Source organism: Gavialis gangeticus, unplaced genomic scaffold (genome assembly GCF_001723915.1).
Source record: "Gavialis gangeticus isolate Ggan-Ray unplaced genomic scaffold, GavGan_comp1, whole genome shotgun sequence".
NCBI lineage: Eukaryota > Metazoa > Chordata > Crocodylia > Gavialidae > Gavialis > Gavialis gangeticus.
In genome coordinates, this window is record NW_017729016.1 from 16,178,811 (window position 1) to 16,196,007 (window position 17,197).

The following is a 17,197-nucleotide window of genomic DNA, read 5'->3' on the forward strand; positions in this document are numbered from 1 at the left end:
TTATTAAAAGATATCATCTCTACTACGAGTCCCGATTGCCTTTTGGCTGTTAGTGGCACTTAATAGTTAGTTAGCGGCCTGTTGAACTTTGCAAAGCAAAGCCATGATGCCCTCTAGCGGCTGAGTGATACAGTGTGAAGAGTACCTAGGGAGCCAGAAGCCCTTTGTCGAAGGGTGCTAGGGCCCTGGTTCAGAGCAGTAGGGAGGAAGTTCACAGGACCTCAAGAGTTATTGTGTGAGGAACGATGCAGTTACATGATGAGCCCTTACAGGAGGTTGCAATGCTTCAGTGGGGAACCGGGTCACCAAGCTCCAACGCTCTCACTACACACTTACGGGGGTATAGGCTGTAGCTGTGTTGGTCTAAGGACATATTCATTCCATCCAGGAGGATGCTTCCTCAGCCTAACAAAGGGTATTTATACCCAAAAGCTTGCAAAGAAGAATTTTTCCAACCATATGAGTTGGTCTAATAAAAGATATCAGATTTACCCAAAGAACCTTGTCTCATTACACGCTAGGCCTCCCATTCCAGAAGGCCCCAGATCAGTACCTGACACAGGCTAGTTTGATCATCGATATAAAAAATAGGGTGATCTGTAGGAATGCCCATGATACTGAATGGAGGAGCAATGTCCCTTGCTAATTCTTGTCCTGAGAAAGACCTGAAGGGAGAGGGATGGGTCTGTGCTGGGATCAGTAATGCAAGTGCCAGCAGAGAAAGAAAAGGGGTTCAGGATCTTCTACCTGAGGGGAAAGGGCCAAGCATGGGCAGAGATGGCAGCCACCCCCACTACTGTCTCTTTTGCTCCACATCTCATCTACAGAGACCTGAAAAAATGACTCCAATCTCTGTCCAAGAGCAGAGGTCCAGGCCTAGCAGGTGGAGAGGATGTGGTTGGGGCTGGGGGGAGAAGGAAAAGACTAAGGAACTATCTTTAGATGGAGTGACGGTGTAGTAGCGATGATCAAGGAAACGTGAGAGGTGAGGACTTTTGTGGGCAAATCTCATGCTGAATCAGACCGGTTCTGGACTGCAGGTGGGGAGATTTCAGCTTTGTCCTCTCCAACCTTGGCCCCAAAGCTGATGGCTTCCTCTGACCCTGGGCCCACCACCTCCATAGCTGACCTGCATACAGGAGGCCGAGGGGGAGCCTGTACTTCAGGATCAGCATTTGGCTGGTGATCTGCCCCAGTTTTTCTGAATCCACAGTTATCACTTAAATCTTCAGTTTCAAAAGTGTCTTGGGGCTTCTCATCTCCCGAGGAAGAAGTGCTCCCAGCAAGGGTTTGGTCCAGAGCTTGGCCCCGCAGCTTTAGTTGCCTCCTCATCTTTGCTCTACGGTTCTGAAACCAAACCTAGGGAAACCCAAAGGGAAATGGGCATTAACCAAATAACTTCCTAAGGCTTGGTAAGAAGCCATTTTGCCAGGCTTTGCCTTCCTACACTCCTCACAAACCAGATGCTTATAAAGCATCACCCTGCATCTTTCTTGTCAGGTTTCTTTGGGACACCTGTAGGAATCCAGGAAATGAACTGGCAAAGACATTTTTTTTCTAAAGAAAGGCATTCAAGTGGAGGATAGATCTGACTGCTGAAATCATGCGTCTGTTGTGCGCACCTGCAACTTCTCCAGCAGGTTCCTGAACACGCTGCCAACTCTACAGGGTAAATCATTAATTCCCTTTGACCCTTCAACCAGGAAATCAGACCTTGCGATTTTGGAAAATAAATGTTTTCCTTCTCTGCTAGGGCCAGCTATTCATCTCAAATGTCATTACCCCATCCTGACAGAAACAGGAGGTGCTCACTGCCTCTATTCTCTGGCTAACAGGGCTCCTATCAAGGCTGGGGGGAAGAGAGGGGAAACACAGGCTAGAGAGCCGGGGATGTGCTGGGTGGATACTACCATGGGAACTCTTCCTCCTTAACGATTTTCTAGCCCTGACAGGGAAGTCAATCACTGCTCCAGCTATTTCCCTGTCCTAACCTGTGTCTGGCATGTCCCCATACGGCTCTCCTATCACTGGAGCCAAGAGTCAGGCAGAACTAATCTCACCTTCTAAAACCTTATATCTACCTTTCTCCTTCCCCAGCCCAAGCTGAGGTCCCTTGCCACTGCTGTAGATGCTCCAGCTGAATGGACAAGACCAGCAATATGCACAGAGATCTGAGCATAGGGGGAGTGATACAGCTGCATAGATAGCCAGGTCCTCACCTACGGCGACAGTGGATGAGGAGGACAAGAACTTCCCCTCACTGCCAGGGGAAAGGAAGATTAGCTCTCTTCTGGCTCAGCCCATTACAATCTTCAGAAGGAAGGGACTACAGACAGGCCTGGTGCCATAACTGAGGGCTGATCCAGAGCTCCACACCCTCTTTCATGAGCTACCTGCACCCTGGCCTCCATCAGGTCCAGCCGGAGGGCTAAGGCCTCGCGCATGAAGATGTCTGGGTACTGCGTAGTCTCAAAGGCCGATTCCAACTCCTCCAGCTGCCAGCTGCTGTAGTTGGCTCGAGCTCGTCTCTGCTTCAGCGGACGAACTTCCTCTGAAGGAACACAAGAGCAATGGTAACCCCAAACAAGCTCTTGCCACTCCAGGCCAGCCGAGGCACCCCCTGCACAAGAAGCATTTGGTACCCTCCCCTTAGCACCGCATTGCCACCCCCCACCTGCTCTCCTTGCTCCCAGCGCCCTCCGACAATACGTTACTCAGTCACACCCTCCCAAGCACTGCCTCTCCAAGCCGTCTGCCTCTGATTATTCAGAGATCAAACGTGAACCAGCTCTTTTGGAGGCTTCTGTTCATTTTGTTTTAAATTTCACAAAAAATAAGCCAGCTTCTCTCCCCTGTAACTATATGTCAGTAGCTAATTCCATTTGAGCACTTTCTTAGTGAAACCAAACAGGATTTGACTTCACAGTCCAGACAGAAGTGATTGTTAGGACTTTGGGTTAGATGTTCATATAGAAATATGCAGTGACTATTAATAATGCATGCGCGTGTGTGTGTGTGCATAGGTGTCTGAATACAACACACGCTTATACCATGTCATCTCTCTATATGGCCCCGCGTAGCTGTAATATCTGAATGCCTAGCAATTTTGCATGGTTTTCACATGGGATGGATGGCAAAAAGGTTCTATCATTATTATTGATTATGTTATGGCAGCCATACCAGAACTGCCTTGTACTATCTGCTCTATAAAGCGAAGTTGACTGTGTGGGTCGTGAGTGGGACAAATAATTCAGAGATGGCAAGACCATGTGAAAGTGCAGCAAGTCACCCTGGACAAGGGACCTCAGCGTCTTTGCACCACTGCACCCTATCACACCTTTTGCATGTGACATGTCTTAGAAACCAGTTAGGGAGGTTTCTGTTTTGCCCACATCAGGCTCAGTTCCTTGGTAGTTGGACTTCAATTGCATGGTCCCAAAAAAAGAGGAAAGAACAAAAAGCCAATACATTTTACAAGGCTCTGATGTCGCTCCTTCTGCACGGTGATGTCTCAATATTGTACGTGCTGGTATCACAGGACTTTTTTTTTTCTTTCTGGTGGGGGTGGGTAGGAAGGAAGATACTTTCTGGAAACTAGGGACTTGCCCCTTTCTACTGGGTCCCCTCAGTCTTGCTCACCTGAGAATGCCCTCACCAATCCCAAACCTGTGTCTCGGCCTGCCGGCAGCAGCGCTCGCTTGCAGGGCTCTGGAGGGCTGTGAGGCTGGAAGAGCTGGTTGCTGAGGAAAGGAGCTGGGAAGAAGAGGCTGCAGACAGGAGCAGACGGGAGCCGAGGTGGGAAAGCAGGACCACAAAAACAAGCCGCTTCCGGCAGCAGAGGCACCACGTATGCTGGGCTGAACATTGTGCCCTGGGGACGCTGGCAGAGCTGCTGCACCTGGAGAGGAAAGACAACAGACAGGTTCCTGCCCTTCTGACCCACTGCAACTGCAACCAGAGGGAAAGTGCTGGGGAGACTGCACTCAAGTCGCACCAGAGTCCATCGTGCTTGTATAAAAATCCACCAGTGACCCCAGAGTCCCTGCTGGAGCGACGGGACCTAAACACTGGAAAAGGGGGTCACAGATACCTCTCAGCAACCAGGGATAATTCATTCAACAACAGGGCACTGGCCTCCCAGCAACAGCCCAGAGAAGGGGATGAGCTCCCATGGCAACAACTAGACCCAGCTTCCAAAAATTGGTCTCTTCCTTCCCACAGATCAGTGGGAGCCAACCATTTTGGCAAGCATGCCACAAATTAGCCCATGCCCTACCCAAGTGCCACTCTGATCCCCTTCCTCTGGCCAATCTGCTGCTCTGCTTTCTGCTCCCTACTCTGTACTACTCCCTGGCTGATCTCTCCTCTGCTTCATGCTCTCTGCCTGATCTGCTGCTATGCTGCCTGCCCCGTTCAGATCTGCTGGGTGCCACACACAGAGGTGGTCTGTGCCACTTGTGCTGAGGACTGGCCACCTCTGCTCACGGTGAGCAGCAGGTCCCACCATACTGATCTCAAGCAGCCGGGCGGCAGCACCATACCTAGACTGCTGGTAGCCCCGGGCGAACTTTTAGCATCAGGCCCCCCTTTGGCAGAGATGATGATGATCTTGATGATAATAATAACAACAACTACAACAACCATTTTCAGGTCCCCTTTCTGTCCAGATCACCACCTGGTTCACCCATGCCTGTGTCCAACCCTGCTGGGCAGTAATGAGATACCTTGGCCCAGGCATGAGGGACCGGTGCACACTTCGGGGTGAGGATTTACCTGAGGCTGGGGGGGGGGGCATCAAAAACAGCTTTCCCCAAAACCTTTTCTATTAGCAGGCAGAAACAACAATGGAAAGAATACTGACTTTCATCAGCTGCAACAGATCTTTGTGATGCAAGAAGAAAAATAAAGCAAGAGAAGGCCTGGAAAATGCCAATTCCACTGAGGCAGATGGTGCTCATGAAATCTGCCATGGGATGGCAAGGTAGATATTCATAGCAACAGTATCAGCCTGGGGTGGACTATGACATGCTCTCTTTTCTCTGGCCTTCAGCACCTCTGTACCATTGCTGCTGGCTTTGCCCCTTGGAGGAATGGAGAAGTCAAGAGCATGCTCAAGTTTGAAGGAAAGCAAAACTCTGAGACCAGTGTGATATTCCTACTGGTTTGTCACCTGGTGAACAAACATAAGCAGGATAAGTCTTTCTGACTGGACACCTCACAGAAGACTCTCTGGGGAGATGTCCAGGTCTCAGTTAGCCAAAGGGCAGGAGGAGAATGAGTGTGGATTATAGGAATTGCTGTGCAGGCTCAGACAACAGTCTGGTCCAGCATCTGCAGAACTGAGTTCAAGGTCTGCCCTTCCTGGACAAGTGACTTCAAAACCTACCGTCCAATCTCCTACTCTCCAAAGACCAGAAGAAGCCAGCGAGCATTTGCAAGGCCAGATAGCAGAGGATTACAGCATTTAAGGCTAGAGCAAGGGACTCAAATGGCAGCACGACTATGACGACGCACTGCTGAGCTGGGTGGCTTTGGCTGGTGAAGCCCATCTGGCTCTCACTAATTGGAGCAATCAGAGTTTAAAGACCTGTGGTTAGGGGTAGCCAGACGCTTCAACTTTTGCTGACCTGGAATGTGGGGGGAGGCATAATCCTGGTCTTGGGAGTCACCTGAGAGACCCAGAGGGCGACCACAGGTCTTCCAGAACCTGACCTAAACCCGCACGTGACGCTTTAAAGTGCATCGGTGATACCGTGGCCTTCAGAATTGGGGGGCTGATTCAAGCTTTCCAGCAATGACAGAGAGGAAGACAGAATGGCACAGCTTTTTCCTCCTTTAAATCCAAACCACATTGTCTATCCCTAAAGAAAACACCAATTTGTTATTTATAGAGCATCTTCTGTCTGCTAGGCAACCTGCAACATCCGCTCAGCCACTACACTGCGACCACAAGAGAGACCAAATTCCACCTCCGGCAAACCACAAAGACACAAAATACTGGGAGAAGATGTTAACAGAGCTAGGAAGAGGGAGGCGGGGAAGGGAAACACATTCATCTGCACTTTAAGGGGAAACAGACTCCCTGCCCTCGACTGCCTCAGAGCTAATTTCACCCCTTCCTTCCTCAGTACAGTTGTACTATGGCATATTTACATCACAGAGGAGAATAAAGTCCCGCTCTGGAACGAACAGGATTCTCTCCCTGATCAGCAGTACACAGAACATCTCCTTTTAGCAGGTTGTATTAAACCCAAAACAGCAACAGCCCCTAGGAACAAAAGGATTTTGGGGCTAGGGAAACTGGATGCTGGCTCCAGATGATCTCATGTCTTAAATGCTAGGGAGAAAGGTGTGCTGTGACGGGCAGAGGGACAGCGGGAATGCTACCCGATCAGCCGCTCCTCTTCGAGAGCCCCTTCGCCTTCTCGGGGCCTGCCCCATCTTACCTGGACCAAGAGATTCAGGGAGCTGCTGAACTGGCTAACAGGCGAGCTCAGCTCAAGCGGAGACTCCAAGGTGCTCTCAGGCACGCCCGGGACACAAAGGGAGACGGGCTCGCCCTACGTCTTCCACAAATCGAGGAAGTGAGAGAGCATCTGCTGATCCAGCCGCGTGGAGTAAAGTTGAATGCTAACTGGGATTTGCCCAGACTGCAGTAAGAGTGGGCAATCACCGAATCACCTCCAGCAGGTGGGAAATAAAGAGACTCCTTACCTGGAGCTCCCTTTCCCTGCAGTCACATGCCCTTTCAGACACTAAGCTGATTCCTTTACTTCAAAGAAGCTCTTCAGTCAATTAGAGGCAAGCATGAGCTGGGATTGAATTTCCAAGTAAATATTCCCACTAATGCATCTCTGGCGCTGACCTGGAAAAGCCGTCTCACCTGCAGGAGGAGTTTGCATAGATGGGAAGAACCACCACCAGATTTCCAACAGAGCCTAATGAGACTTCTGAAGCTCCCACCACTTCACCCCGTATCATATTCACAGCGGCTGGAGCCCTGAGCTTTTCCTCCAAGAACGGATTCTCCTTTTGCCATTGCTCTCTCCCTCGGGTGACCCAGGCTGCCCTCAGCTTTTCTGCTGGGAGTCTGCAGCAAGGGAATCAGGGTATTCTGCTTTCCAAAAGTAGCTCATGTCTAATATGCTAATGGAAAAGCCCCTGCCCTGACCTCCTCCTGTTTATTTCCAAGTGGGTTTTGCTCAGCTTCTCCAATACCTACAGGACAGTTTTTCCCTTCTGAACTTACAGAAAGAAGACAGAGCAAGTAACAGCATCAAGCAAGGAGAAACTCTTTAGTGAACAGAAATGAAGACCAAGCAACCCTGGAAACTGCAGGCCACTGGTAGAACAGAAGGAAAAAAAAAAAAGCAGAAATCCAGGGGACAGAGAGTGTGCTAGAGAGGCCAGGAGCTAAGACCAGAGGTAAGTGGAGAGTAGAGACAAAAGTCCCGTTTTCCTCTGGGGCCAAGCTGTTCTCAGTGAAAGACCAGGTTCTGCCGGTGCATCCGGCTTGCTCCTGCCTTGGCCGGTTATTGTGGGCTGGAAGTTAAAGATCTTAAAGCCAGCAGGGAGCTTCCACGTGGTTCCCCAGCCAGCAATGCACAGGGCTGCCCTTAGCCCCTTTCCCCTGCGGAGCTGCCCCCCAAGCCTGCACTCCCAAGGTCACCTCCCGCCAGGCTTGGAAAGCAGCTCAGGTTCCCAGAGACCAGCAGGCTCCTCTTGTCAGAGCAAAGTCTGAACAGACACGGCCACCCTGGCAGGGTGCAGAGGAGAGCAATTAATTCAATTACTGCTGTTTACCCACTTACTGCCTGCCCGCACCCTCCCTGTCATGAGCTGGCCCTCAAATGACCCCTCCGCTATCAGACCAATGGCTTTGCTGTCTGTCCTGTTTGCTCCAGGTCATCTATTCCTTGCCAAGCTAAAGCTGCCCAGCAATGTTCATCTACCTGCCCCTGCTACTGCTGGACTGCCCCAAAAGCATTACACACTGGACAGAGGGAACAACTACACAACAGGACGCGTGTGATGGTCTGAGCTATCAGCACACACCTCACCGGTAACACAAGAGCTTAGAGATCATTCCTTCCTCCTATACCTCCACACTGGCTCCAGTAAATTCTTCTGCCCACATTCCCATTGTAATAACACCTGTGTGTTGTCCCCTTCGAGAAGTCAGGCCCAGCAGAAGCCCCTTGAAATGCTGCCAGCCTGCCTGTAGACCAAAGCCACCCTGTTTTTGGCCGGGGAGTTATTTTCCCTTGGTACCAGGTACAGGAGCAAGGCAGTGAAAGCTGGGTCTCAGGAGAAAATGACCTGCTCTAATGAGCTCCTAGGATAGCCACCCAGGGCATTGCACACCAGGCTGGAGAATTAAGACGTGCATGTCCCAACATCACAAACGCTGCAGCAGCAGGGGCTGGGGGCAAGCATCTCATGAATTGCCACCACCTTGGATTTCTAAGGTGGTGACAAACTTGGGGGGTTTCCTAAGGAAATAGGAACAGCTGCAGGTGCTGACCAGCCTAGGCAACGACAGACCACAGGGAGACAGTGCCAGCTCTGTGCTCTAGGGCAGCTCATGCAAGCAGGGGGCACAGCCTCTGCTTTCCACAAGCTTTCCCAGGCCAGGCATAGGGCTAAGGGCAGTTTGCCTCTTCAGGCAGATGGGCTGCAGGCTCTGGCAGAAACATGCTCTGAAGCCAGACAGGCAGAGGCTGGAAGGCCACACAAGGGCCTTCCTGGCACGAGACAATGCTCAAAAGCAGGAAGAAGTTACCTGTCCAAGTGGAGACCTGGCCACAAGGGTCAGTGAATGCCCTGCCCCATGCAGGTGCTTGCAATTGGGGCAGCAGCTGAGAGAAGCCGTACCTTTTCACTGCCTTCTGCAGACCTCCAGACCTGCTGGAGGGCAGTCGCTGGCCAGCGGTACAGGGGCAGTGGCCAGGCACCAGCCTGCTCAGACCTAAAGCTGCTCAAGGCAGCCCAGGCAGATTTATCATTATTAAGCTGTCCAGGGCAACACCTGCATGATTAGCCCCGGATTTCATTTGTATCCTATTGCGGGCACTAAAGTCTCACTCCGAAGCTGCTGCGACAGCGAACTGGCTATAAAAACTACTGTTAGTTTTCTCAGGAGAGAGAAACAATCTCCATTACGAGGAACCTTTGCTGCTGCCTGGTGCTGGGAGGGGGCTCAAGAAGCCTGTGGTTGCTGTCACCGAGGAAGAGCAATCCCGCAGGTTCCTTGACAAGGAACTGCTGTGCTGGGAAAGGACATGTGCCTGGAGCCAGGCTGGACGTGGTGCCATTGAGAGGCAGCGGGACAGAAAGGGCAGAAAGGAGGATGCCCCGGCAGAGTGCAGACAGGGAGATCAGAGGAGCTGCAGCTGGGACCTGCTGAAGGTTCAAGCCCTTTGCCTCTACGGATCATAGGAGGGAGGCAGGTTGCTTGTGCGAGTTGCCCCGCGCCAGAGCATTAGGTCAGGCCCTACGGCTGCTTCAGCTCCTTCCTCTCCCTTTAGGCAGTGGGGAAGGGAATAAAGCCATGCATGCCAGCAGTGGGGAGGGCTGCAAGCACAAGCTTTCCACTTCAAGAGGCAGGGACAGGATGGGTGGGGACTGGTGTGTTTTCAGCTGGATTGTAGGCCTGCTCTGGAGGCAGCACACAAGGAAACAGGCTGCTGTGGGCCAGGCAGGAGCGCAAGGTGTGTTGGACTATGGCTTTCTATGCAGGCCCCCCACCTCGGACCCAGCCTGGAGGCTCCCCAAGCTCTTCCAGGCCTGACCCTGCACCTCCACCCTTGCTAGGGCCAGCTCTAGCTCTCCAAGCCCCAGATCTCCCTTTAGGACCTTGGCAGTGCAGAGACTAAGGGGAGACTAACCCCACTAGGCTCTTGCCATTCTTCCATATTCAACCCCGGACCTTGGCAGGGAGGGAAGCCCAGAGGTTTGCTCATTCCAGCGCTAGTCTCATCCCCTCCCACATCAAGTCCAGCACCGGGCTCCTTTTGGCAAGTCCCTGGGTAACAGGCAGTTGGATGCTCAGCGCCTGGGTCTCAGGCTCTCTGTAATTGGATCCTTCCCCACCAGTTTGACTGTGCTAAGTGCCGGATCATTTGCAGAGAGCAATCATGATAAATGAGATGGCCCTTCATGCAGAAACCACAAAAAAAAAGCCAGACCTGAGAAGGAAGGAGGGGAGAGCCCAGCTCGCTCACTCCAGACCTCAAAACAAGAAACTGCAGCCTGCACAGACAGCTCCTGCTCTCCAGGGCTTGTTGAGAGATGCTCCTGCTTGGGAAGGAAGGGCAAAGCAGAGCATGAAGCTGGCTCACATAACCCCCTCAAGCCCAGGGACCTCTCCCCCATGCAGAGACTCTCCTTGTAAGCACTTGGGCCCAGTGAAGTCTCAGTGCCGCTGGTGGTGGCTATGTGAAAAGAGCTTCCTCCTGGAGCTCAGACACTTGCTAGATGGCCGCAAGTGCTTGGGAGGCTAGAGCCAGGCCTTGGGGTGAGTGCCTCTATGCCAGAACAGCCACGAGGAGCTTGCCCTAATGGATGTCGAGGGAGACAGCCTAGCCTTTCTGGAGTATCTCTACACAAGAGGCTCATAGCAATAGTAGAGGGTTTAGGACACTTGGTTTGTTCTTGTGCAATTTGGCTTGGGGAAATCTTCACCCCAAGGCAGCTTTGGTGGCTACCTCAGGGGGTCAACTCTGGGCTCTGCCAGGGACCACCTTGTAACCCAAGCAGCACCTCCCTGTTTCCCCAGGGGAGTTTGAAATAATTTTCTCCAAGGAAGAATCCCCAGTCCTTTCCCAGGGGAAGGGAGGAGGTGGGCACAGCCTGCAGCAGACAGTCCTGTCAGCTTAGCCCAGATGTGCGGGAGGAGCCCAGCCGGCTGGAGGAGACAGCTAGAAACTACCGAGGCGGGCCAGTGTCAGTGCATCAGTAACGCTGTCACCAGCCGTTTTAGAGCTGTCACTTCTCAGGTGAGAGGGGCTGGGCTTCTGCCCCATCAGCCCCACCTCTCCCTCCAGCACCAGCCGCACCTACCCACGGCTCTCCCCGAGCTCGCAGGCACCTTGCTTCCCAACCCCATGCGCAAAGCCCCCAGATTAGCAGCATGGTGAATTCAACCTGAAACAACCCCAGCCCACAACAAGGATCCTGCTAGGCAGTGTCCCCAGGCTTCCCAATGGACAGCAGCACAAGCATCAGAGCCCGATGGAAGTATTTCTACCATGCCCATCAGTGGGCAATATCAAAATCTACACTCCCACAGAGAACAAGGAGCTACTCCAACCTGTGACTTGTTGGGTCCCCCGCGGGCCTTCCCACCTCTCCTCTATCCTGTGAGACCTGCTGGCAAAATGACCAACAGAAAGCCAGAGGCATTGCTCACAGCACCAAGTCCATGCACTCACTCTTTACCAGATCGCTCCGTTTCTTCTGACTTGCCAATTGGGGTGGCTGGAAGATACACTTAGTCCTTGAACACCACTGGGAACTGGAATCACCAGCGCGGTTTGGTTTCAGCCACTTCCATTTTTAAACCACTTGAATGAGAGCTTCCAGCTGTGGCACTCCCCCTGAGCTTTCCCACTTGCCCCAGCTAGGGGAGTGTAAGCTTCCCCAGAAGGGCCCTGTCCTTTCCTCCTGCCCCGCTTGCCATCATCTCCAAGATAGTCCCCTCCCACCTGCTAAGTTCCATGAAAGCACCTCAAATCCTACCACATAGCCTCCCAGCTATTCCAGGCTGACACAACTGAGGGAGACACCTCTCTACTGTGATGGACTGTGTAGCAATTCAAATGATGGCCGAAATAGGGACTAAGTGCAGAGCATCCAATAGATCTCATTTGTAACCTTTCAGGTAGGAACGCTAGGCATTAATCCACATTGTCACCAAGCCCCTGAGGAAAACGATTCCATTGACCTGATCTTCTTCAGCTGCTTCACTTAATTTATAGCAAACTAATTGCTACGGAGATGTTCAGGAAGACAGGAGCAGGTTGCATCATTAAGCGATTGTTCTAATCTCTTCTTTTAAAGGCTACCTAAGAGAATGATGGGTTTTGCACTGCAGTTGTTTGGCCTTGTAATTATCTCAGCTTCAGTCTTCTGACCAATTCTCTCCAAGCACTGGAGAAAGGACACTGTCAAGATGCCCGATTCAACAGCAGCCAGAGAAAGAGGCCTTCTATAAACCCCCAGAGCAGCTGAGCAGAGGCAGTAAGACTAAAAGCTTCCCTTCTACCACTGTAGCCCTGAAGCAGAGGAAAATTTACAGCCAGACTGAAGGGATTTCAGTGCAGATCTGCTCAGCAGTACAAAGCTCAGCCTCTACCTAGTGGAGTTAAAAGCAGGTCAATGCCATCTGCAGCATGCAGAGGCATGGCTCAATACCTGTGGTTTAGGTGGCAGAAGCTGGCCACCTAAGCCAGCCAGGATGGAGACAAGACCCACACATGGCATCTTTGAAGCAATAACAGAGGGCGGCAGCAGACACTGGCTAAGACAATGACCCAAGGCAAGGCAGCTCTCAAGGAGCTGCTGGTTGCAAATGCACCTCACTATCAAAGTGCCTAGAAGCAGAGGAAAGTGCAGAGGGTCTGAGGCACATGAGTGGTGAGCTGCTGGTGGGCCAGAGATAGGTTTCTGAATGAAGAGACGTGCCCAAGCCATGAGTCCTGGCCTAAATCACTTGCGAGGACATCATGTTAGGCAGCCCATGACTTGCCTCTCAGCTGTGTTCCCAAGATGATCTGTCTGCAGGTCTCCTCCTAGTGGCCAGCAGCTCTTTGACAGTGGCGAGACCATTCCACATCCCCAGCTCTTACCTGTGTGCGATCAGTGGCTTGCACCTGGCCCTCCACCACCCCACTCTGGCAGGAATCCCGTCTCAGGGATGTTTAGGACATGCTGAGATGCCCTAAGGCCCTGCCCAGCTTAAAAAGCTTGCTTAGGGTATTGGGCTTTGGCTTAAGCCAAGACCAACCCTAAGCAGCTTATTAGCTGTGGGGCAGTGGCAGTGCTTGGGCAGCTCCAAAATGCAAACAGCAGAAAAGGAGGCATTTAGGAGACTTGGGAGCCTCCAGGGTTATTTGGCAACAGCTGATGAGGAGTTCAGAAAAAGGTCAGCAGTACCTAAAAGGCGGATTGAGGTTACCAAGCCTAAAACCCTGCCCCTTGGTTTGCACATCCACACATACTTTGGCCTGTACGGAGAATGCTCTGGTGGCACACAGCCGTCAGCACCATACTCCGCCCACTCCGTGCTTTTCATATAGGCTTGCTATGACCTAATGACTGCCCCTGTCAAACAGGCCACATGGGAATCAGCTAAAGGACTTCCCATCTTGCTACTACCTATCTGCTAAATCTGTGCCTATGAGACTCCGACAGATGTAGGAGTCAAGGGACAAATTACACAGCAGGAAACTAAACAGCCATGTTTCTGGAGGATCAGCAGCCAGGGGACAAGAAGCCCCTGTGAAGCTCCAGTCAGGTTTGGCTGTGGAGGGGCAGCAAGGGATCTGTAAGAAGGTTTGTCACAGAAGCTCTCTCTGAGGAGGAGAGGGAAAAACCTGAGAGAGGACAGAGAGGAGCCCCTGTGACTGAGGGCAAGGAGGATGTCAGGCCATCAGGGAGCAGGATGGAAACCAGGAGAGATTTAATTTAAAAAAGAATCACAAAATAATGACGAGTCTCTCACTGTAGGGATTTCAGTGTTCCCTCCAGCAAGTAAGGGAGAGAACACAAGCCTTGGGAACCCTGTGGCCAGTTCCCTTCCCCAGTCCACAGCCAACAGCACCGTGGGTCCAAGGTGGAGAGTACAGCTGCTGCCCAATGGAACTGGGTAAATGTTGTCCAAGGTGCCCATGAAGGAATGGTCCCTGTTAATGTGTAGTGCCCAGGGCTGTTCTGATCCCCAAGAAGTGATGTCCTGAGCAGGACCTGCTACTGGTGAAAGCCCAGGTGCGAGCCCTCTCCTCTCACAGTTAGGCTGCCTTCCCTGGTGTCTCTTGTCCACTCCAGTGCATGGGGGCTGAAACACAAATGCTTTCTCCCAGGATTCAACCCAAATGGACAGGTCCGAAGTATTCATCTCCTCCAAAAGATGAGCTCCTGGGACGGTGACATTCAGATCATGGCTTCCATGTGGAGAACCTTCAGGGCCTCTGAAATCTGGGAGCTGGTGTCAATCTGTCCATACATCCCAACCAGGAAGGCCCTGTGCAGTAACACTGCCGCATGCTCTGTGAAGGGGAAATGGGTAAGTAAAAGGAACAGGTCTAACAGCTCAGATTTACCAGTGACAGCCACACAGAGGAAGGGCTCCCCACCTCTCAGTGCAGCAGAATTCAGACTCCTTTCCAATGCGAAGGAGAGGGGGCTTCCCACCATAGTAAGGTCACTGCGAGCCCTCTCTCTACGCATATCTAACACTCCAGACACTCAACGGATAGTTACAAAGCACCATAGCTCAGAGGCAGACCCCGTATCAGCACAGGAGTCTATGCTGGGCACCCAGGCTCCAGCAGTACCCCCTGCATGGGGCTGAGAGCAAAGCTAATCTGGGCACTGGACAGCCAGTAACCAGGGTTACTGGTTCTGGACAAGAGAACTCCTCTTTCTTGGGGCCAAACACGCAGTGTAAGGCCAGAGGCCTGCCCTACCTTGGCAAAGAAGGGTGTATTCCGGCAGGTTTCTCAGTGCTGTCTGTACTACTTCAAAGTCTCGGCTGCCAAGGCAGTACATGAATGTGGGGAGGAAGTCTGCAGCAACTCTGGGAATGAAACACAGTACCATCAGCACAATCCACACCCGTGCTATCACCATCACATGTGCAAGGCCATTTGACCGAGACAGAAGCAACTGACTCAAAAAAAGCATTGCACTGCTGGCTCCCCGTGGATCTCACCTGGGGTTGTTCTGAATGGAACGCAGCGCAAGGCTGAAGGCCAGGTTCCGGCAGGACTCCTCTGAAGAGCTCATCAGCTTCTGTAGGTTAGTCTGAGAGACGGAGACAGATGGACCAACCTCCTGGTCAGTGAGATCACGTGGCGAGACACTGAACACAACCCCCTTGGGCTTCACGTGACCCTGCCCCTCATGGGTCAGGGCCAGGAAGAGCAAACGCAGGTGTCTCTCTGTAGGGACTGGCCAGCTCTCAATGCTTTAAGCACCTTGGATTGCCCGCCCCAATCCTCTTGCTCATCCCTGGGTTGTTTGATCTTCCCACACAAGTGCCTATTGCAGAGCTGCTCATTTATCTCCAAGGACCTTATCATACAGAGTATCTGTTTAGCCCTGTGGCAAGCTTGACCCGAGAGGCGTTGATTTACAAGAAGTCAGACACTAAATCACAGGGACTGTGTGACAGAGAAGGGGCAGGGGGTACAGCACACACATGCGGCAGTGCAGGGTCTAAACTCAGAACCAGCCTATTCAGAAACACCTCAACAATGACCCAAGAAGCAGAGAAGAAGCTTAGACTCAAGTTAAACTGTGCATGATGGACTGTGCTGTAAGGAATGTCCCATGAAGCAGAAGAGACAGCAAGCTTCCAAGCCACTCATACTCACAGCAAAGAAGGCCAGGATCTCTGGTCTCCGTCTGGACATCTCATCGATGTCAGTCAGCACCTCCAGGATGTCTGGGGAAAAGACACAGGCGGGGGGCTTTACTTCAGTAACCCAAAGAAATGAGATGATGCTTCAAAGAAGATCAAACCAGGGTTCCCCATACAGTAGACCCAGAACTGCCCCAACAGAGGCTGCTTTCACTACTAGCACCAATCACAGCAAACATTTCACCTCTGCAGCAACTTTTACTGTAGAAGTTTCCCCACACAGGGCTTGCTCATAACACTACACTGCAATGCTGCTGTTCAGGAATACTGGATGCAAGTGAAAGCAGAAGTGGAGGGCAGTTCCTTGGGATACCACACTAATACCTTAATCTTTTGTGAAAGCCACCAGGGGATGTCTGCTAGGTCTGCCTGGAGAGGAGCTGGACATCGTTTCAATGTTCAGACAGCTCTTCAGTCAGCACAACACCCAGGCATTGCTCCAATACCAACTCCAAACAAAGTGTGGCACACAATCAGTCAATCAATCAGAGCACCTGAACTGTTCTGGGAGGCTTCCAAATACAGCATGGACCAGATTCAACCCTATTCAGCCCATAAACTGGAACAAAAAAAAAAAAAAAAATCACAGCTCACTGTTGTAAGGCTTCAGGGCACTTGCAGTTTCTGATACAAACACCTCAAAGATACCTATGCTGTGATTTTGATTTGGATGAGCCTGTCTGACTACTACAGGCTTCCAGGTTCTCTCTCCCAATTAAATACCCATATCTATTTGTCTGTATTTTTGTCTAGTTCTGGGTCTGTGATCATGAGCAATGTCACACTGAGCTGCTGAAAAGCTGCCACAGCAGAGGGTAGATTTATAAGGCCGATGAGGTACTTTAGGAATGGTGCTACCAAAGGCTGCACTTGCTTACCCTCGACAGTCTGGCCCCTGGAAAGCCTCTTCATGTATGGGGCCATTTCCACTGGGGTGAGGGGGGTGAAGAGAGACATGCTGACCAGTGGGAGGGAGCCCGCTGCTGCTTCATCTGGGACAGAGTAAAGCAGGTCAGTTCCCAGGCATTCTCTTTACACTGAATACAAAGACAAGTCCAGCACTCTCAGCCAATGCAGCCCATTGACCACTGTCCCCTAATGTCCTTACATAGCTTCCACTTCCCACCAAAGGAGGAAGCAAGAAGTGACTCATGTATCTTTAACACCCATTTTCCTAAGCTTATGAGGAACCAAGGTGACAACTAAGAATGAGGCAGGAGCAGATGTGTCTTTACAAGATCCAAGCTGGTTCATTAGAAGAAATGTGGTGGGCAGCAGAATCCGTAACATCAGCTTCTTGTTCCACTGCACTGTGAGGCTCTGGCTCCAATAGCTCAGAGACTGCAAAATTAGCACCTAATGCTTCCCAGGCACTGGTTTCAATCCTGCTGACACAGGAGGGCTTGTTCTCATTCTGCGCTACTCAAAAGCTGTCCTTCACTGTCCTAGGAAGGCTGGGACTGCAGAGCTCAGGATGGAGTCCACACAGAAGCATCAGTGCCCCAAAAATACATACACCATACATACAGGCTGGGGAACTCCCCTCTTGTCGGC

The 17,197-nt window shown here is 51.7% G+C and overlaps 2 protein-coding genes across 2 annotated transcripts in view; both read right to left on the reverse strand.

The window, feature by feature from the left end:
* Positions 1-460: 460 nt before the first annotated feature.
* LOC109294524 (retina and anterior neural fold homeobox protein 2-like) lies at positions 461-7,533 on the reverse strand. Its single transcript, XM_019512932.1, has 4 exons — positions 6,447-7,533; positions 3,640-3,898; positions 2,394-2,551; positions 461-1,359 (listed from the first exon to the last, which is right to left on the reverse strand). Exons 2-4 carry the CDS (start codon positions 3,863-3,865, stop codon positions 1,009-1,011), a joined length of 735 nt encoding a protein of 244 aa, XP_019368477.1. The 5' UTR covers positions 3,866-3,898; positions 6,447-7,533; the 3' UTR covers positions 461-1,008.
* Positions 7,534-13,660: 6,127 nt separating this feature from the next.
* The window catches only part of INTS1 (integrator complex subunit 1), a gene marked incomplete at its 5' end in the record, with an annotated part of 28,708 nt that continues 25,171 nt past the window's right edge, over positions 13,661-17,197 (reverse strand). The window contains 5 exons of the mRNA XM_019512612.1: positions 13,661-14,267; positions 14,688-14,797; positions 14,933-15,024; positions 15,597-15,667; positions 16,522-16,635. Of these exons, the coding sequence (XP_019368157.1) occupies positions 14,152-14,267; positions 14,688-14,797; positions 14,933-15,024; positions 15,597-15,667; positions 16,522-16,635 (503 nt within the window). The remainder of the gene's footprint in view (positions 14,268-14,687; positions 14,798-14,932; positions 15,025-15,596; positions 15,668-16,521; positions 16,636-17,197) is intronic.

Coding starts and splice junctions, on each gene's coding strand:
- LOC109294524 (XM_019512932.1), bottom strand. CDS start 3,865: ATGTTCAGCCCAGCATACGTGGTGCCTCTGCTGCCGGAAGCGGCTTGT. Junction 2,552..3,639: donor ATTGGTGAGGGCATTCTCAG/GTGAGCAAGACT, acceptor GTGTTCCTTCAG/AGGAAGTTCGTCCGCTGAAG. Junction 1,360..2,393: donor TGATGGAGGCCAGGGTGCAG/GTAGCTCATGAA, acceptor GGGTTTCCCTAG/GTTTGGTTTCAGAACCGTAG.